Genomic DNA, 22,014 nt, shown 5'->3' on the forward strand with positions numbered 1-22,014 from the left:
TAGGATTTTGGGCAACCAGTTTCCCTCAGCGCAGGGTCATATTATTCTATAGAGGACTACACATATGTCCTCTGTTCAGAATAAGAGAGCCTATATAAGCACTGACAAGAAGACCATTCTGTTCCAGTATATCACTGACCCTCTTATTTAGAAGCATGGTTATAACCACATATGACAATTCTCAAATGGCAGCTGAAAAGTAGAAGTTGCCACTATTTTTTTGAAATCCAGAATACTACAGAATAATATTGTTCAGGCACAGTCCTTGGTTATGAAGCTCACCTCTGCTGTCAGGTCTCTAGGTGGTCTTGGGTTGCCTCTGCTCTTTCATACTCATATCTACAACACTTTCATAAGTTTGCTATATTTATAGGTTGTTAATGCATGTGAAGTTATTAGGACCAAAATGTATTATATAAATGCTAATGGAGCTAGCCACCATATTCTATGTTCAGTGTTGTCATGTAAACCCCACAATATGTCGCACCAGAGATTTCTCATGCAAACTGATGCATATGAATGTTGCAAAATGACTAACTTCATACCTGGGGGAAATCTTATCCCAAATTCATAGAATGCTGCAAGAATTACAGACACCAACTGACAAAATGAGGTAGTGAAAAATCTTCTCCAGCAGCTTATTGGATTGTATATAGTTTAAACAGAGCTGCAGTGAATGTGTGTGTGTGTGTGCACACCTTCAACTCACCCATTGATCTATGGCGACCCCGTGAATTACATAGGGTTTTCTTAGGTAAGGGATTTTTATTTATGTATTAATTTTCTTATATCCCACCTGGACTTAAGAGGTGGTTTTACCAGTTTCTTCCTCTGACATGTAGTCTACAGCACCTGGTATTTAGTCTAAATCTGTGTATATTTACTGAGCTGGGCTTACCTTCTACCTGTATATACATCAGATGAATCAACTAATGCTTAGCTGATAACAGATTCAACTAATTATCCAGAAAATTAATTTCTATGTCCAAAATGGAACAGAGCAAAGATTGGTTTGGAGGTGTTACTGCACCAGAAAATGAAGACAAATTTAGGAGATAAAAAGTAATGGTAATTGAAACATTAAATTAAATTGTGAAGAATCTCCCCATATCCTCCAAAAAAGCAGCCATGGAAACTTGTTTGTAAAAGCTCTTTATCATGGTATATTTAAATAGCCAGAGTTTGCACCAGCAAAACCAACAAAAAAAAAAAAAAAAAAAAACAACCCTGTGGTATCAAAGACCAAACATTTCTTATGTCATACATTTTTGAGAGTGATGTCATTTATCTGGTGAAGCAGTGGAACAGTCCATAAAAACCTACGGTATATGATCATAAATGGGTTAGTCTTTGTGGTGCCACAAAACAAAGACTACAGATGAGTCTCCACATGAGAAATGGTTTATTATTAATCCTGATATCCAATATCTGATGGGTGGCAAACAACAGCTGATTTAAAAGAGCAACATGAGCTAGTCTCTTACAGGCAATGGAGTCTTTATAATAATTGTTCCAAGGTTGTTTATTACATAGTTTTTCATTTATCAGGAGATTACTGCTTATTTTTAAGTAATGTATTCCTACATCCTACTGCAAGTATGGGAAGGTGTTTGGCATATAATTTTAAGGCAGGCGAGAACACTGTGATACAGACTATCTTCCATATGGGGTGAGACTCCCTCTCTTGGTTTCAGAGCAGACAAATCCAGCTCATCAGTACTTCAAATGGCAGAAGAAACAGCAGGAGTAGCAAGATCAGGTCTCTTCCCTTCCTGAACAGCTATACAAAAATGCCCTATCATAAACAGGCAACAGGCACGATTTTTAGCAGGAAGGTGACACCCTGCCTTCCCCCAGACTGACAGGGGAGACAGTGCTGGGAATGCATGATCAAGTTGTCGGGACTCAGTGAAATGCTGCATACCTGAACTTGGATTCAAGGTACCTTCTGGACATGCACTGCCCAATGGATGTTCTTGGATGCATCCAGTTTGGTGTCACTGTTCCTGCTGCCTCAGGACTCAGTATGAAGAATGAAGTGACACCACCAAAACAGCTTCTTGTAAATCATGAGTGGGAATCATGTGGCCCTCAAGATGATGATTGACTTTATCTCCCACCTTTCCTCTCACATGGTTATATAGACTCAGGCTACTGGCTCTCTCTGTCAATATTTGGAGGACTTCATGATTCCTCCAGGTACTGTAAGTTCTTTCTACATCCTGTCACAAAGCACTGCCATGCAAGGAAACAAGATAGACCTGGTGTCACTCTCTGGCTGGAAACTACAGTAGCTAGTCTCAGTACAATAACCTCTCATCATCTGGTTGGCATTTTCAACTTACAAGGAGTTAGACAATTAAAAAAACAAGTCACATTTTGGCCAGAAGAAATAAAAAGAGGGCAAAGTGGAGGCCCTATAAAAACACAATAAACTTCTGAATTCCAAAAGCACTCCCAAAACTTGAGCGCAACCTCCTTTGCTGCTGTGGAACAAGGGCTATGGGATTAAAAACATACATATATGACGAATAACATATTCTCAGCTATGCACTGCTAAGAGATATGGGGGGCCCAAACCAGATTTCATGGTTCTTAAGATAAGGGCCTCTCAAATGACTGGAACATAAATTTAGACATTGTTAATTTACATCTGATTGAACCGAATGGGCAGGTTATGAATAGAATGGGGGCACACATGGCTTTCCAAGTGTCCTTGGACTGCAATTTCCAGCAGCTTTAGCTAACAATGAGGAATGCTGAGAGATGCAATCCAGCAATTGAGAGGGTGACACATTCTCCTGGGGAATGTTCCTCACCCCTGAAATAATGGAGCCCTGGTGGCGCACTGATTAAATGCTTGTACTGCAGCCACAAGGTTGTGAGATCAATCCTAGGGGCTCCAGGGTCCACTTAGCCTTGCATCCTTCCGTAGGTCACTAAAACGAGTAGCCAGCTTGTTGGGGGCATACTGTAAACCGCTTAGGGAGTACTTAGTTTACTGATAAGTGGTATAAAAATGTACTTGCTATAGCTTTTGCTATAATGGGTCAGTTCAGTCAGTCATTCTCATCCTAAAAGACCCTTCTTGACAAAGATGTTATCAACATTAATCTTGATATCACCTTGAGCATTTTGAAAGTTAATGCAAGACAGCAGTCTAATAACAGCAACAGCAATCATCACCATCATAATCACCATCATTATCTGTATAACAGAAATCTAAGACCATATTTGATCAAACTGAGATGTATTTCTTTCAGAGAACACAGTCTGACAAAAAATCAAGAGCAATTCTCAATCCTTCCTATGTTAAATTAGTATTTGAGGCAACAACACCATGGATTACGGTGCTTGTGACTTTGTTTTTATTCATTCCACATAGAAAAGCATGCAGTATTGATGTAAAACAGTACAGTATTCATGTAAAACGCTCAGTGCACATTGGGTAAACAAGCCATTAGCATACCAACTCATTTTTATGAACTACATAGCCACAAATCACACGGTCCTGTACAAGTGGAGCTTTTTGTCTTTTTGGGAAAACCAAAAGGAGTGTTTTATTAAAAAGGAGACGCACACACACACATACACACAACTGGGTTTTCCGTCTTAAGCAAAATTATTTTTTTTCCAGCTGAAAACCTGCCAAGAAAGAAAGATAACTAACAGTTACACACTGAAAGCAACAGAGGAAGAAAGAGAGAGCATGAGAGAGAGAGAGAGAGAGAGAGAGAGAGAGAGAGATTGATTTATGCAGGCATTTTTTTTATTCTGAAATCCAGACTCAGAGAGAAGCTGCACTCAACAAAAGGTGCCATCACATTTTTGCACAAATAAAGAAGCTAAAAAGCTGTTCCACAGTCTTTACCTCGATAAAGACTAGTTTCCATGAGAAACCATTTTTGAAGATTTGTCACGCTCACTAACTGAACATTTAAGAGCTCCTCACAGGACAGAAGACTTCATATAACCCAACTCTAAAATGAAACTGAACTCAAAAGTATCTAAAAATGACAACAGCTATCAAGCAAGGGATGTTTTGAAGAGTGCACCCTCAGCAAAATAACTTGGGACTCTAAAAAGAGTATACTGTCAAGCTCCATCACTCAGTACTGAAGAAGTGGCCAGACTGAGATCAAAGGAGGACAGGTTAAGAATTCATGGGGGTGGATTTTCACGTTGGCACTAAATTTATTCTTAGAAAAAGAAAAGTCAACAAGGGAATCAGTTCTTGGTGGTTTTTGATGGACTGGCGCTAGACAGGCTACTGTGAATTTTCCTTTTTGCCGAGGTGTGCATATTTTTGGCTTTCCTGTCTGGTATGAAGGATGATGACCAAGGAGACTGGAGTTGGTTATGGAGGTTTTCCAGCTCAGGTGCCACTTTAAATAGAGGAGACCCAAGTTTCTGGTCTTCAAACGATCCCCCTCGAGAGTTGTTAAAGAGAAAGCTTGGAGAAAGCTCTCTTTGAAATAAGAAACTCTGAGGTTTTATTTCATTCATTTCAGAAGTCCGGCCTGCAAAAAGTGGAAAAGGCTCAGCTACATCTAAGGCTGTGGGAGAAAGGATTGAAAAAGCAGCAGATTTCCACTCGTTCCCCTCTTCTGAATGATCTGCTGGCAGGGGACATTTGAGAGAATTCTGCTCTTTCCTTTCTTTCATATTCTTCTCTTTTTCATTTAAAAGATCAGGAGACTGCGTCGACTTGCAAGTATTATCCAGGTCAGAAGACGATTTGGGGGGATAATAAGGACTCTTGCTATTGTCTGATTCTGACATCATGGAATCCAGTTCAGAGATTTTGTCAAGGTAGGCCGCATCCATAGATGCCTCGCTGGATGTTCTGGTGCGGTTCATTTCTGAAGAACGGATAGCATGTAGCTTCTTTGGCACGGTTGGATTGTGCATTTTGTCACTGGATTTTGATGAAGATTCACCCGAGTCATTTGAGATCGCATTTGGCTCTGAGCCTTCAAAGTCCACGTTCTCTTCATAGTGGGATTGGCACCTGTTCCAAAACACCGGTTTGTCAGTTGCAAAACAAGTTGCTTTGTTGTCACTGCTCTCACAGCTGCTTGCACTGTGCTCTGGGGAGTCTTTATTACAGTCGTCCGATGCCTCATCAAAATCCTCAAATTCCAGTTTCCTGAGGAAGTTAGATGGCTCTCTTGGACTTTCTTCTTTCACTGTAGAATCATCCTTGTTGTTGGGAGTGTTCAACTGGAGGCAACTGAGTGACAATGGTGTGCATGGATCTGGAAGTTCATAAAGTTCTTCTTTATATGGTACACTGTCTTCAATTTTATCCCATGTTTGCTCTGAACAGGTGTCCATATCAGAGCCTGCAATATCCAAGAGCCCCTCCTGTGAGCCTGTAAAAACATCCCTTCCAGAAGAGCCCTGGGCCACAGATTCGTCTGAACAGCCCTGACTGGTTGAATTTAAGCATACATCATTGTTGGTGCTTAATAGTCCACTACCCGTTGACTGCTCAAGATCGTCAGAACCATGACTAGCACATAAACAGTTTTGTTCTGTGTGCTCTTCTGGACTTTCCAACAGCACAATTTCACTGGGTGCAACTTTGCTCTCCTTCTCCTCCATGGGAACAGAGACATCAGTTTCAGATTGTGCATTTTTTCTCTGGTCACGTTCCCTCTTTAGCTGAGAGACCTGGGATTCCAGGTCTTCTATATAGGTGTCACTTCTTTCCAGGGCTTTCTTAAGCCGGTTCGTTTCACGCTCGCACTGTTCAAGCTTGGACTGAAGTGCTGCTACAGTAAACCTCCCATATCTGTAAGAAGCCAAAAGACAAGAATTTGAATGTTATTTAAAAACCAAAACCAAAAAACTAAGCAGCACAGGGGTGAGAAACATGCTGCCTTCAATGTGGGACTGCAATTCCTAGTATTTTTTCTTTCTGGCTATGCTGGCTAGAGTTGATGGAAATTGAAGTCTAACTCCCATCTGTCATCTGGAGAGCTACATAATTTCCACCTTAAACTATACTGTAATTTAATATATCTTTTTTATTATGTTACACAAATCCATATGCTTGATGACCAAACCTGGAGTATCATCGAATGGGATTGAAAGGGAAACCATAGCAAGGTTTTGGATCCAAACTGTTAATTACTTTAGCTACCTCCAAAAGAAACATTTCAGATTTCTGTATTATTATTATTTTTCACTCTAGGCTGAGTGATGGTTATGAACCATATTTGACCAAACTTGATAAGAGTACAGCTGACATGCCAAATATTTTTGTTGCACATTTGGGACAAGACTGCAAACTTCACTTTTCCCCAGAAAGTTGCTGTTTCCTTCTATTCTAGATAGAACTTGATGTGAAATACATTTTAAGGATTATAGGTGCTATAGGTACTTTGGTTTCTTTCAGCCCCTAAATGGAATCCTCAACATCAACCGAGGGAACATCATCCCAGACTCACACCTCTGGCACAGTAGGCAAGGAAAGGTACACTGGAGTACTGAAAAAGAAAAGGAAGGTAATAGACCATTTAGGTAACCTGTTACCTGCTCCCACCTTATGAAAAGGGCAGAAAAGTTATGCTAATATGCTTGGAATCAGAGAACATAGACCAAATAACATTGGTGCTGCCTGCTTTCGGCTGAATTTAAACAGACCTTTTTTTAAAAAACAAATATTTGCAACACAGGACCTGCTCACAGAGCATGTTTCCACAGAACTGTAAAATGATTTGGTGGGCACCTAGTTCATTTTATATAGAGTCCCAAACTGTTAAAAAATTGGGCAAAATCCACCCTGGTTTACATTACATCCACAAGTAGATTGACATGAGCTTCAACAGTGCCTGCCTGTGGAGAGATCAGCTATATGCATGTTTTGGTGCCAAGCCTTTTGCCAGCAAAGGAAGGATTATGTACTTCCACAGCCTCATCTATAAATTACTTTTGGTCATGGTTGTAGGAGTTAAACTACATATTACTTGAAATCCTCACTGCGATGAGGATGGACCTCCCCCATTTGTAAATTACATTGCCAAAATTTATCCTTTAAAACAAAGGGATAAATTTTAGTAGCGCAAGCTGCAGACATGGGGTTACAATCTGGATTAGGAACAAAGTGGGAGCAAAGCATCAATAGTGGTGTAGTGGTTTGAACATCAGACTACAAACCTGGATACCAGGATTTGACTCCCTACACTCTCTAGCCTCAGAACAAGGCAAGGATAAACTCCCTCTGAACAAATCTTGTCAAGAAAACATGATGATACATTTACCTTAGGATCATGGTAAGTTGGAAATGACTTGAAGGCACACAACATGCACAGACATAGGCTTGGGACAGGTCCTCTTCTGTTTGCTTTGCTCCAAAGTAAACACAAGAGAAGCTGCCCCAGCACAGTGATGGCAAACCTTTGAGGGGTCAAGTGCCAAAATTAAAAGGCTTTCCGACACCGGGTGTTACCTGGTGCCAGGGTGGGACTTTAGGGAGGGGGGAATGGGACTTCTGGGGTGGGACTACCACCTTCCGAGGGTGGGACTTCCCCCCCCACCCTCCCAGGCCTTCAGCTCCCTCTCTGGAGACAGCTGAAAGCCTGGGGGGTGAGAGAAGATGAACAGGTGTGAGCCTGATCCTCCTCTTGCCCACCCTCTGTGTGTGCCCTGAAATATGGCTTTACGTGCCATCTCTGGCATGCTTGCCATAGGTTCACCACCATGGCCCTAGCATATGTGTGTTTGTGTTATGTGCCTTCAAGTCATTTCCAACTTACCGTGATCATAAGTTTTTAGAATACTGACATAAGAGCAAAATCTTGTCACGTCTAGTCTGGAAAAAAAATCTGATTTTTTGAGGGGAGGGGGAATAAACAAATTCCCTCCTGAATAAGATTCAAATTGTGTTGTTTTGGAGAAGAATCACTGCTTCTGTATGTTTCCAGGAGGGGCATTTCTCTCTCTTTTTTTTTTAGCAAAGAGAAAAGAAAAGAACATTGTATAGGTGGTAGCCTGGGAGTCCAGAAGGTGCTAAAGGGTCATAAAAAGAACAAAAAGAAAAAAATCAGCTGATAGCTACTGGTTAAATTCAATGTTGATTCCAATTACAGTAGATCCTCCGTACTCAATGGGACTTGTTAAGCCACCATTTATGTAAGTCCAATTGATTTCTGTGAATCTACTGCAACCAGGAACAGCACTGAATTTAGCCCCATATGTTCAAAATAATGTGTACTTTGACTTGAGTTTAGTCAGACTTGGAACTCAATAGAATCTTTATGCCAAATCTCCCACACTTGGGTACTATCCCAACAGTAGGACAGATCATGTCTGTGCTTTTTAAAATTAACCAACACATCATGTTATAACACCATCAAAGGCCTTGTCATTGTGGTCTCATTAGAATAAAAATCCCACATTTATTATAAAAAGAGAACAGGCTTCTCTACTTCTCCAAAAGATGTCTACGGCAGAAAATTAAACCATTAGCAGAACTAAGGCAATAACAAGCAGAAGATTACCCTTCCAGGGGCCGGACCTATCAGTTCGACTCAAATATGCATGAAGAATTATCCCCTAAAACAATGGCAGAGATTTATGATAACATTTGAACAGCGGTCCACATCTTGAAATATTTACATTCAATCATTTTCTTACAGCACAGCAGCGTTTTACAATATACATTTCATCCACAATGTCACCTTGTCAAATATAAAAATGCTAGTATGAAATTCAGTAATTGTCACCATCCTTTAGAGGATTTTTTTTAAAAAAGGGAGACTCATTTGTAGCCTTGCGATTATATTCCCTTCTGATCTATAGCTCTCACTCAGCTCAACAGCACTGAAACTGTAAATACACACACACATGCACACAAAACATAAAAAAATCTAGCAATGCTGCTGATTTCTTTTCGCTCTTTGTCAACAACTTTAAAAACACAACAGCCACTTGTGCTTAGCAGTGTTGTTAGAAGGTTTTTACATTCACTCCTCAAACATTTTGTTTCACATCTTTACTTATTCTTTATATATTTCTGGGAACAGTTTCTGGTGCTTGACTTGAAAGGACCTAAGTGAGGGGTGAGGAGGGGAACATTTGACCCTCCAACCTTTTTGGCCTAAAACTTCCATTAGCCGTAGACATCAAGGTCAATGATAAAGGATTATGGGAGTTCTAGTACAAAGTATCTGGCAGGCTCATCCATGCACAAGAACTGGCTTTAAGTTTCTAAAGACCTGAAACTAATGAGTGAAGGCTGCAGGAAACAAACTAAGTTCATGAGAAAAGTTCCTCCACTGCAGGTATGGGAGGAGAGGCTGGATGGTCACTTATCAGTGACTCAGTAGTCCCATCTGGCACAGTAGATTCTGCAGTGTGTGTGTGTGTGTGTATGTGTGTACGTATGGAGGGTGCTCAGTCCAGGAGACTTCCAAGGTCCCCTCTGACTCTACAGTATTCAGATGCTCTCCTCAGATGCCACCTCAGGGTAATGAATCTTCAATACCACTTTGGTGCCAAGCTAAGACTTTTTCTCATCTTTTTAGGCCTTGGAAAATATGTGGCAGGCCCATCAACTTTAATCTTCTGCTGTTTATCTGCCACTTATTCCATTATCCCTTTTGCTCTGCACTTATTATTTATACACTGTCCAGTGGGGAGCAAAGGATAAAATCAGTCTAAGGACAGGAATCATCCCCCTTGGGTGTTTATCTCATGGAGTAATTAAATAATTGTTGTTCTTGCTGTTGTTGTTGTGTGCCTTCAAGTCATTTCTGACTTCTGGTGATCCTAAGGTGTACCTATCATGGGGTTTCCTTTGCACGATTTGTTCAGAGGTGGTTTGCCATAGCCTTTCCCTAATGTTGAGAGCATGTGACTTGCCCAAGGTCACCCAGTGGGCTTCATGCCCAAGTGGGGAATCAAACTCTGGTCTCCAGAGTCATAGTCTAGCAGTAAAACCACTATGCCATGCTGGCTCTTAAAAAGTTAAATAGTACAAACAGCTTCATTTATATCATACTGAACTAACAGTGTGTAAGTGGTTTACAACTGTAAGCTATTTCCAGGTTTCCTTTGTACCATTTAACTGTCTTAAATTAGTTCTTTCAAAACCAGTAGGTAACTTCTCATCAGTTCAACACCACCACCACCCATTTTTGGGGGCATTTTTGACAATCCATGTGCCCCACCCCCATACTTCAGAGGCAGAAAACCGATCCCCAGAATTGCCAAAGTTGCTCATCTCTGAATTTGAGTCTGGTCCTGGCAAAACATAGTCCAAGACAACCAAATGATTAGAGAAAGGTGAGAAAGGTAAGCGCAAGAGAGGAAGTAAAAAAGAAATGCTCCCGTATAGGGTAAGCAAAGCCTGATATGGCAGAGGAAAAAGAAGACTTTGTTGATGTGCTGCATTAAACACGCATATGGAAATGTGGTTATGAAGACAAAACATAGCTGGTTAGGAGAGAAAGTGCATGTCATAACTATTTTTTTCTAGTTCTCAATCTCCTCCTGAGTACTAGGCCCCTCTCAGCTGTTTTTTTTCCCCCACCAGTGCTGAATTTTCTTAGTACAGAACAGGCCTTTTCAGTGATAGCATCCCAACTCCAACACCAAGATTCTCTAAAACTCCTTGTCACTTGTTATACCTAAGGCAGATACCTCACTCTGCCTAATGATTGAGCTGCCCGCCCTATCCTTTCTTTCCTTATCCTCCAGCTTTCTCAGATCTGAGGAAGTAGGCTCAAGTCTATGAAAACTCATGCTACCAGTTTCTTTCGTTCAGGGCCAAAGCGGATGGCTTGGAAGGAGTGGCCAGAAGCCACTCTGGCTCCCGATTGGGTCGGGACTATGATGATCACATGGTCTGCTCCCGAAGCGGGGCGCCGGGTCATCAGCAAGAGCGGATTACATCCGCTCCTGAAAAGTCTGGCTCCTGCTGCAGTGGCTTGGCTTCAGAGCAGCTCCCGACTGCTTTGGGGGCCTGCGTCATTGAACACCACATCTCTGAAGTGGTCAGAAGCTGCTTCTTTTTACCCATCTGTTTCAGGCTTCAGTTAGTCTCAAAGGTGCTACACAATCCTTTTGCATACTGATTTTCCAGACTAACACAGCTATATCTTTGAACTCTTCCAGCTTTCTAGACTGTCACAGACATGCATACATATAAAACTAAATCTGAGGTAGCAAACCAGCTTCTCTCCAACATGTAAATCTAGTGTTACGCCAGTGGAGTGAAAATGCCCGCTAAAGCATCTCTACACCTTTGTACAAGGGCTTGGACAATTAAAAAAAAACCTATAATGGATACTACCTATGCATGCCAAAACTGAAAATGTGCAACTGCTAGCGCAACAGACCTTGCACTATGACAGTGACGTAACTGAATGAAAGCTCAGATGTTTTGGACTACCACATTCCTGAACCCCAGCCAACATACCTGATGGGTCTGGGATTATGCAGGTCATAGTTCCAAATATTTAGAGGGAACCAGACTACATACCTAGAACCTTTTCTGTGGACAACGTGTGTGTATATGCCCTCAAGTCGCCTGTCAACTTATGGTGACCTCATGAATTTCACAGGGTTTTCTTTGTCAAGGAACACTCAGAGGCGGTTTTGCCATTTCCTTCTGTGAAATATAGCCTACAGCACCTGGTATTTCCTGACGGCCAAGTATTAACCAGGGCTGACCCTGTTTAGCTTCCAAAACCAGATGTGATCTGCGCCTTTAGGGTATTTGGGCTCTGACCTGGACAACATACAAAATCATTAATAAGCAAATGAAGCAAAAGGAAGAGGAGACCTACTTTGACATCTGCCCCCTTCTATCTTAGTTCTTCACCTGCTAACAGCTCCCTCAGGAAGCTCCTTAACCAAGTTATGATGGCAACATCCATTCCGGCTGCTTAGTCGCAGCACCGAGAACATTTTCCCTAAAGTAATTCCCTCACATTTCCATTCAGTTTCTGTCTCCCAACAGAATCCCAAGTAAGCTCTTCCTAGAAAGCAAATCAAGTTTCAGTAGATTATCTGTACAGTACTTATTATTTCATTTTAAAAAAGTGTCTCCATTGTATGTGGAAACCAGGATAATACACAAATACAGCTGCTATATACGATACAATACAACAAAATAATCTGTTGTAATTTTTAAAAAAAGTCAACAGAGAAAGCAACAAATAAAACAAAACACAAAACAAATATTGTAATAATAGTTGTGTGTGTTTTTTTTTAGTCAACCATTTAAAATGCTCAGAGAAACAAAAAGCTACTAGAGCCAAAAAAAGGGGGCTAGGTTGGGTTGAATCATATTTCTCTGGGGAGAGTATCCCATAGTCAGGGAGCCCCATCTGAAAAGCCTCTCCCCTTGTTGACATATGGAGAAGAATTTCCAATTACTCGTCATCATTCTAGGACAACAAGAAGGCTGAAAGGCATTTCTAGTTTCACCTGAATCTCCTTCCCCTTCCTCCAAAATATTCTCATTTTAAAACACAATGACACATCTAACAGGCTTCCATCAGAGAAACAATTCTTCAACTCATCAGTGCCTTCTGTCTTTATAAGTTTAGAACTGTTTCTTGGATTCAGCAAGTCGAATGCCTCTTAGAACTGATTAACAGATTCCCAAGGGGAGACAAGGAGGGGTAGTTGAGTCTTCTTTGTATGTTTCAACATACTGAAGGAAAAGCAAGTTTCAAAGGACAAGCACGTACAGTACATACAGACATAAGAATTTTTGCTTTTTAGGAGACTAGGTAGTCTCTTTCCATTCACAGATGGTTTAGAGATGCAGTAGAGAATATTGTCGATGGAAGAAAAGAAGAGAAGAAATTTTTCACTAGTTTCCCTCTCCAAAATGCAGGCGTCTCCCCTCTTGGCTGTTACAGATGGTTCAACTGTCCTCTGGTGCATATTTATATGGGGCACACAGGTGACTGTTTAACTTGTTTAACTGTTTTAGTTTTGTCTTGACCTGGGACTGGATGCAGTTCCAGACCGCCCCACGAGTTCTTCCAGTGCCAACCACTACTATGTTACTGCTATAGCGTGTGCTTTACTGATAATAAATGCTGCAGCAGATGGTACACTGCAGAGAAGCATTATAACTCTTTTATTGATAGCGTCCAGCATCCCCTCACAGCAAGTGGCAGAACTGGGCCCCAACACAAATTCTACCCAGACATACCCTTTGGCTGGTAATCAAATCAAATCCCTGTCAGTGTACACATAGGGTATCTGGCTTGGTGCGCATTCCCTCCTGGGCTGAGTCAAATGGAAGATAGACTATGAAGGGTTGTACAATGCAGAAGCAAGTGAAGGAAATCAGTGCACAAGTATGACCCACCTGCCCCCTCAGAGCTATAAGAACTGTATGAGCAGGGTAGCAACAGAGAAAAGTCAACCTCCCTGTCCATTCTCAGCCTTCACATCTCTCTCAGTCAAGCAAATGCAAGTAGTATTCAACAAGGTCATTAATACAAGTTGACTCTTTCACACCACTGGACAGTTGTTGACATTTTGACATGATGCTCACAGGGACACTACAATCCATCTGCCAAAGCAGCTCACTGCAAACTGTTTTATTGTCTTTGCTTTACCCTAGGGTTTTTGGGTAAAAGGCAAGATGTAAGTACAGACTGAGTCCCCCTTATCTGAAATGCTTGGGACCAGAAGTGTTTTGGATTTTAGAATACAGGTATTTGCACATGCATAATACATAATACACAACACATGACACAAGTAGCATAGTATGTAATTATTTGCAAGGCTGGAGAGAGATGTGAGGTTGGGAAAGGCACAAGAGTTGAGAGGCTGAAGAGACACAGTTGAGGAGAGACTGGGGATCTGTGAAATGATGGGAATCCAAGTGTAGTGCTCAGCATAAATCTATGCCTCCCATCATTTTACAGATCCTCATGTCTCTCTCCAGTCTCATGTTTCATTTGTTCATTGTTTCTGTAGGGTATGAGACATGAGACTGGAGAGAGACTATGGAAATGAGAGACCAACAAGCAGGAGTCCATCAGAGCTGCCCCCTTGAATGCTGAAGTGAGTAGCTGGTGGCAAAAAGTTTTGGGCTTTGGGAATTTTTGGATTTCTGGATTAGGGGTGCTCAACCAGTATTTTAACAGATAAGTAAGGAGGAAACGGATGGAGGAACTGCTTTGACCCTTTCTGCGGCTGAGACTCTGCTCTCGTGATCCAGAGGTAAATATCTATAGCCTAAACAATGTATTGTTATATTTTTAACAGATGTTGACTCACTTTCAAGTATCAGGTGAGACATTTTCCTTTCAAGATGCATTATTGCCATCTAGAATGCAGCAATCAGTGGCCAACCATTGCAAGGAGGAGGCAGACTGTACTATGCACATTCAAAAGTGCTCTGTGAAAGCATTACAGGTGAGACAAACTAGGCTGAATGGTCCATTACTAAGTCACTGTTAAAGAGCCAACTGTAGCTCCCATGGAATGATGAGACTTGATGATAAACAATATGCTGAAGTTTAGGATAATTCTCTTATATGCAGATCCAGCAAAATTTTTCAATGGAAGAAATGTGTACTATGTTTATTTAATGCAACCTGCATTAGAGGCAACTTCTAATTTGTTCACCAAGAAAAAGCATTGTAGTCTCAAGTGTAGCCTCTTTTAACAAGTAATTTCTAGCCAAAAACTGAAGCACATTCTCCAAAGAGAAGGGCCAATATTTTAGCAGCCCTAAGGGACAAGTCTAGAAAGCATGGGTTTAGGAGGCCTGCATCAGCACATATCAGCTTCCCGTTGGGATATTTCCAGTGAATTAAACACAGGAATGTATTCGCATCTGACCCTACATAGTGCTTTTTAAGTTGAGAGCCAAGTTGCAGAAAACTATCACCTCTCTTGTGTCACCATTTTAAGAGATGGATATTCAGCAGACTGGGATGAGGAAACATTTGGCTCCCTAGATGTTTAAGTCAATTACTTCCATAATTCCTTATCATGCTATGTGGTACTTCTGGGAATGAACATCAGAACAAAAGCATAGCCATGCTGGATCAGACCACAGGTCTATCTAGATCAGCATTCTATTCATAGAGAACAACCTGAGGCCATGGAAAGCTCTCACGTGAAAGCAATTATATTCTCCCACGGTTGTTCTCTAGCAACAGGCTTTCAGAAGCATGCTGCTTCTGATCCTAGAGGTACAATACAGCCATAATAACTAGTAATAACTAGCAGCCACTGACATTCCTGTCTTATATATATCTGTCCATTCCCCTTTTAAAGAGTTGTTAGCCATCATATACTAGTGTTCTTCAGTGGACAATTCTAAGTCCCTCACCAAGAAACCCAAGATCCTTTAGGATGGAGCCATAACAGTTATGGTAGTATCGAACTGCTATAATTGTGTGGTACAGATGCATCCCAAGATACATCCCACCTGTCCACATGACTACTAATAGAGATGAGCAGCCTACTGTCCCTTGGAGGACTCTCATTAGCCATGATCAGGATAACAGATAGTAAAGAGATTATGAAAACTTCAGCCCCAAATGTCAGGAGGACACCAAAGTCCTATTCACAATCTGTATTTTACTATAGCTGCATGGTGAAGCAAGCTAAAAGAAGCTGGCTCCCACACTATCACAGCTATTAATCTGAATAAATCAGATCTTCTACATTATAGATGACATCTTTGTAATTTGGCCACATGGAAAACAATCACAACTTCAACAACTTTCTCTCTACCATCTGTGCCCTATGAGAAGAGACTTAGGGAGCTAGGTATGAACTTCTAAGCATCACACTTCATTGAAAAACTACTGATCGCTACATGTATTTACATGGCTCCAGTCTTCCCCCAGAACATACTACCAAATCCTCTTCTTACTTGTTCTTCCTTCAATGTGATATATGGCATGCTATGCCAGCAACACTACCAATTCTACACTGAACAAATAGTAAAGTCTCTACACAAGAGGTTTAACAGACACAAATATGACATTAGACATGGCAATACCCAAAACCCTGTTGCAGAACATTTCAACCTTCCTAGATATACAAATGATTTATAAGTTGCAGTCCTTGAAGAAGGAAATTACAAAGCAAGACTAGAAAGAGAAATTACTGAATTGAATTATATTCACAAATTCCAGTCCATTAGCAGACGTATGAGGAAAGACAGTGGCATCATGGCACACAACATATATTAATACAAGAGTCCTACACATATAGCAAAAGAAATCTTCTCAGAGAAGGTTTTGAAGCCTGGGAAATCGATGTTTGGTAAGCAGATTTATTGCTTTCACACATCAACAGTAACTGATCCCTGTAAAGTTCTGAAAGACTTGTATCACCTTACTCAGCCCTTTGAAAATTTAGGACAGGGGTCATGATTTGCATCCTTTTGGATCCTATTACATTGCAGCCCATTTCCACAACTGTGTAAATATACCAGAGCATTTACTATCACTCTGTACTTCTCATGACAGAATAAAAACCAGCTAGTCTTAAAGTGCTGCCACGGTTCTTTTTCTTTCACCCCCTCAACCTCCTTCCCTCCCTCCTCCCCCCTTTCTTTCTTTCTTTTTATGCACGTGGCTTCTAAAAATTGCAAAACTGCTCTGTAAAGATGTGGAAAAAATGCCAATCCCAGGATTCCATAAGATGGAAACAATGGACTTGAAGTGGAATCATAGTGCTTAGGTAAGCCATTTCTTCTCCCTGTTTAGTCTCAAAGGTGCTAAATGGCTTTTAAAAAATCTTTTCTCTTTTTTTTCCTTCTCTGTGAGCCTACCCAGAATTTGGCTTCTTTAGCAGAGGCCCTGTGTCTCCCACAACCTTGAGAGGACAAAAGACAGGACTTTCCCTGTGGCAGTACTTCTGTTGTCAATTCACTCCCAAAGGCAGTCAGTTTGGCTCTAACCTTTCTGAGGTTCCAGCAGGCAGTCAAAACTATTGCTCCATATGGCCTTTGCTCTTTAAAATTGGCTTTAAAAGTTGTTTTAAATCTGTTTTTAAAGAAAGTTGTCCCCATATTTTGTTATACTGTGAGGGCCTTGATGAGCAGAAGAACAATTACAGTTGGCCTTCCATATCCACTCAACAGATTCTTTATCCACCGATTCAATCATCCATGGCTTGAAAATATTTAAAAAATATATATTCAAAAATTCCAAAAAGCAAACCTTGATTTTGCCATTTTATGCAAGGGACACCATTTTACTATCCACTGTATTTAATGGGACTTGTGCATCCATGGATTTTGCTATATGGGGGATGGGTGGGTGGGTCTTGGAACCAAAACTCAGTGGATACCAACAGCCCACTGTACTACTACTACTAGTAGTAGTAGTGAAAATAGTAACAGTAATAATTAAATAGTCCTTTCACATACAGGCTGATCAGCTGTAGAAGCCTGTTTAACTTGTCGAGTGTTGAGTGCTGGCTATGTCTTTTACTTTCATGTGTTCAAAATGTGGTTTAATTCAGATTTTGTTCTGAATTTGCCCTTCACTATTCTTAGCCACCATGAGCACCTCTTCTGGTAAAACAATGGGACAGGCTTTAAATAATTCCCTGCCCAGACCCCAACAGAGAGACAAGCCCAACCCCAGCTCTGTGTCAAATAGTGCTGCAACCCTGTGTTATGGCCCTTCAAGAGTTAAATACGGTCAAATGAATAATGCACGACTGGGTTTAAAATATTTACATACTTCTGGGGCGATCGGCTTCCAACCTCAGCCTTTAGCCGCAAGTTCTCCCTCACAAGGCTCCCGTTTTCAAGCCTCAGTTTCTTATTTACCTATATGGAAGGAAGAAAATTATTCATAAAACTACCACCAATGCTACAGCCAAGCTCAACATAATTTAACTAACATTTAAAAGGAAAACTGCTAGAGATGTTAAAGAAATGACATATTTGAAATAGCAACAGTTAATCCAAGCTGCCTTCCCTCCTCCCCTACCACACTCCACCAGACAGGGACACCACTTAAAAATTACCCTGGGAAATGGCTTGCAAAAACCAAAGAGAGAACAGACATTTTTAATTTATATTCCCAAAATACGCCGCAAGGCTTCTATCCAGGGAAATAAACAGAGCCGTGTTAGCTCAGTCTGACAGTCATCAAGGGGGATATACTAATGGCAATTCCATGTTTCCCCCCTTTCTCCACATGACTAAATACTTTAAATGCATTAACATTACAATGTGCAGGTATCAGCAAAATGAATGTTGAACAGCCTCTTTACTCTCCCAACCAGACTATAAGACTGCCCAGTGGCTTTTCCATATTTTTTTAAAGGACAGATTCAAATGAATGCAAAGGAAATCCATGATGACAACTCATTTGCCATTTCTCTTGCTTCCAGAATGTTGCTATTAATAAGCCTCTTGATTAACAGACTCTCTTGTCTCACTGAATGGCATTGTCCCAAGCCAGTTAAGTCCAAGATATTTGGAAAGGACAACTGTAAATCAAGAAAAACCCGCCAATTATGATGATGGCAATATTTTGCTTCCCCCAAAAGTGGGATTCTAGACAGCTTACAGTTTAAGTCTATTGTCCTGTTTCATTGCTTAAAAATTGGCTTGGAAAGTGGGTGGCCCTACAGATGTTGCTAGACAGTAACACCCATCAACACAGCCAATGGTAAGGGATCATAGGAGCTGCAGTCCAACATCTTGAAAGTTTCTGGCACAGCATGTTTAGCTATGACTATGATGTCCGGCAAACTGGAAAAAGTTTCCTGGTGATCCACTAGTTTTTGTGTGAGATGAAATTGTCATGTCTAACTTTGCCTCACATGATTCCATATGTCCTCAATTGAGACTAAAATAGAGCCGAGTAGAAAGTTAATTTTATGTGTATGTGGCTGACACCTGACTGTATTTGTTTGGCAGACAACTGCAGACCCATCCATACAAAACAAATATTTCACATTCACATTCACGGTTTAGGCCATTGACCTGCAGGCAGCAAATGGGAAGTTGGAATGCCATCCCCAAAGCCGTACACACAAACATACATATCATATCAGGGAACAACTCTTCCTGAATGTATTTTTTTAAAATATTAAGACCTCTTCTTGTATGATAATGATTCAACATGTCTCTCCCATGCCATTATCCTTTTGGTACACTATCCTTGTAGTGGCAGCTCTTTTCAATAGTTCAAGGAAAGGCAGATAAAACTTGCTGGCTCCAAGCTGCCTCTTTCTCTAGTGCCATACTATATTTTTGCAATACTGGTTGATTCTCTCTTATCCAAAATGCTTGGAACCAGAAGGATTTTGAATTTTTGAATATCTGCATATAGATAATGGATACAGGACCAAAGTCTAAACATAAAAATCACTTATGGTTCATAAACACCTTATAAACATGGTCTGAAGGTAATTTTATACATAATATTTTTAATAGTTTTGTGAATGAAATAAAGTTCATGTACACTGAACCATCAGAAAGCAAAAATGTCTCTATTTCAGTGACTCATATGCACTATTTTGGATTTGGGAGTATTTTGAATTTCGGCATGGGATAAAGGACACTCAACCTGTATATTGATGGTTTTGTGCAATGTTTGTATAATATTTAATAACCACACTTTATATCTATGTTTTGTACTGGTTTTGTATACAAATATATGTTTTAGTGGCCTTGTTATTCAGTTACCTTATGCTATTTTCTATACAGTAATTATGTTTTTGTAATTTCAGTCGCCCCTTCTAACTCGTGGCTCTGAGATCCACGACCTTGCTTATGCATGGAAGGGCGACCTCAGTTACTTCTAAAGGCATGCTTGCCCAGTGCCCTATTCAAGCCTATGAGTTTGAATATGCATGAGGCTCCGTTTTTGCATGTGTGTGTGTGGGGGTGGGGGTGGGTGGGTTCCAGAATGGATCCCCCATGCAAACGGAGGGCCAACTGTATACTCATTTATACTATACTAGCTGTACCCGGCCATGCATTGCTGTGGCTCAGTTTGGTTAAATGGAAAAGAAAGAAAAGAGAAAGCGCACGTTTCTAAAATATTTAATTTCACAATGCTTGTACGTATACAATATTTTTGTTGTTCCATTGTCTGTGTAGATATAGAGATAGTTTGGTTTGCAGACTCTACAACACATAACATATAATTGTCCATGTGAGAAGCAATCCATGTCTAAATCTAAACTGCACAATTCTAAAGATTGGCCCTGAGCTTTGTTGATGGTGATTGCAAACGCCAATCGGACTGTGAATTGCAATCTCTTAAATTGAAATGACATATCCATTGGGTGGTGTCGCTGATATGTTCAACAGATGGCGCTGGTTTTTTAAAAACATATTTTTACCTGTCACAGGTGTGACATCTATATATAAAAACCTATTAGGTATATAAAAACGTGTGTATTCGAATGGAACATTGTGTCAAAATTTCAAACCAATTGGTGAAGAACCTTTGGAGATTTAAGATTTTGAACAAACAAACATTTACATTTTTATTTATATAGATGGACTACAATTATAAGCTTTCAAAACATTTCAGTTTTGCTTGATTTCTGACTTCCATTTTTTGTTATTTTTGTTTTGTTTCCTTCACAGCCATTACGTCACCACTGCCTATACTGGTGTAGTTACACTGGCACAATACACTGACAGGGTTCTAGCCATTACCCCAAGCTTGGTGGTATAGGCCATACAAACATTACCACCTGTATCTACTGGTTGTAAGAACTGGACTCTAAAAACAATACCTTTTCCAGAATTGATGGATGCTGTGCTTCACTGCAAAGCTTGGGAAAGTTACTTTGCTGACTACAATTCCCAGAATCCCCTAGATGGCTCAGTGTGGAGCCAAAAAAATAAACTTTTAAAGTTCTGTCCCTGAAACACACAAACTTTTGTATCAGCTCACACATTCTCAATCAGCCAATGAAAGCAAGGATGTATGACCTCTTCCAGCCAACTGAACAACATCTGTAAATCAGATGGATGACTATCAGATATATTGCATAGATTATTGGCAGAATGAAAGGGCATGAAAAGCCAGTCTAATACAATTAACAGCTGTTGAATTGGCAAAAAATGACAAAACAGGCAATTAGTGACACAAATAGTCAATGTTTTGCTATAGGTGTTCCAAAAGGGGTAGGAGGAGGAGGAGGAGGAGGTGGTGATAGTGGTCAGAAGGATGATCAAACATTGCCAAAGTATCCAAACATTAAGATGATTTTAGTATTTCATATAACAATGCATAAAATTAACTCTGGAAGTCCAGATAAACTGTGCTCTTTGTAAATGTCATGGTTACCAGTGTCACTCTGAACATTGTTCCAGAGTTTGGAAAAGGGATTTTTTTTAAAGGGGGGAGACTGCAGTTCCCAGAATCCCTCAGTCAGAATGGGCAGTAGCTGAATGGTTTTGAAAGCTGTAGCCCCAAAAAGTAAGTCTTCCAACCCCTGGAACTTAACCCCCTGTATACCAGGTTAGTGTTAGTGGTAGTCTGTTTGTCTGGAGAAGAGGCAATCAGCTTGTTGGCAGACAGGGTTGCACACTTTCCCAAAGTGGCAGGTATATAGTCTTGGGTGTGCCTCCTTAATCCAGATTTCTCCCCAGACATTCAGACTCAGGCTTCTGCGACACAGGCTTATGAACCAACTGCAGGTCTTCTTGAACAGGAATGAATGCCTTTGCTATCACAACCCATTAGGCTACTGTAATGCCAGGACAGGCTGAGGTTTGCAAAACACATTTTGTTTCCTCTCCTGCTACTTTTGTCCAAAGTCCCAGGTACAAAACAGCAATAAATAATAATAAATAAATAAATTTTTTATTTATATACCGCTTTTCTTAAAAAATCAAAGCGGTTCACATCATATATTCCGTACAATAACATAACAACAATAACATAAAAAACCATCAGCAACTACAACAACTATAAAATACAGTGGTACCCCGGGTTACGAAAATAATTCGTTCCGCCGCCGCGTTCGTAACCCGAAATGCTTCGTAAGCCGAAAAAGCCATAGGCGCTAATGGGGAAAAGC

General features: G+C 40.6%; 1 protein-coding gene across 1 annotated transcript in view; it reads right to left on the bottom strand.

Annotated features, from left to right (window-relative positions):
- Positions 1-3,345: 3,345 nt before the first annotated feature.
- OBI1 (ORC ubiquitin ligase 1) overlaps positions 3,346-22,014 on the bottom strand; it is a 41,854-nt gene continuing 23,185 nt past the window's right edge. Inside the window, exons 5-6 of the mRNA XM_042460273.1 lie at positions 17,697-17,785; positions 3,346-5,797 (exon numbers count right to left, since the gene is read on the bottom strand). Coding sequence (XP_042316207.1) covers positions 4,228-5,797; positions 17,697-17,785 — 1,659 coding nt within the window. The 3' untranslated portion in view covers positions 3,346-4,227. The remainder of the gene's footprint in view (positions 5,798-17,696; positions 17,786-22,014) is intronic.

This window comes from Sceloporus undulatus, chromosome 3, assembly GCF_019175285.1.
Source record: "Sceloporus undulatus isolate JIND9_A2432 ecotype Alabama chromosome 3, SceUnd_v1.1, whole genome shotgun sequence".
NCBI lineage: Eukaryota > Metazoa > Chordata > Lepidosauria > Squamata > Phrynosomatidae > Sceloporus > Sceloporus undulatus.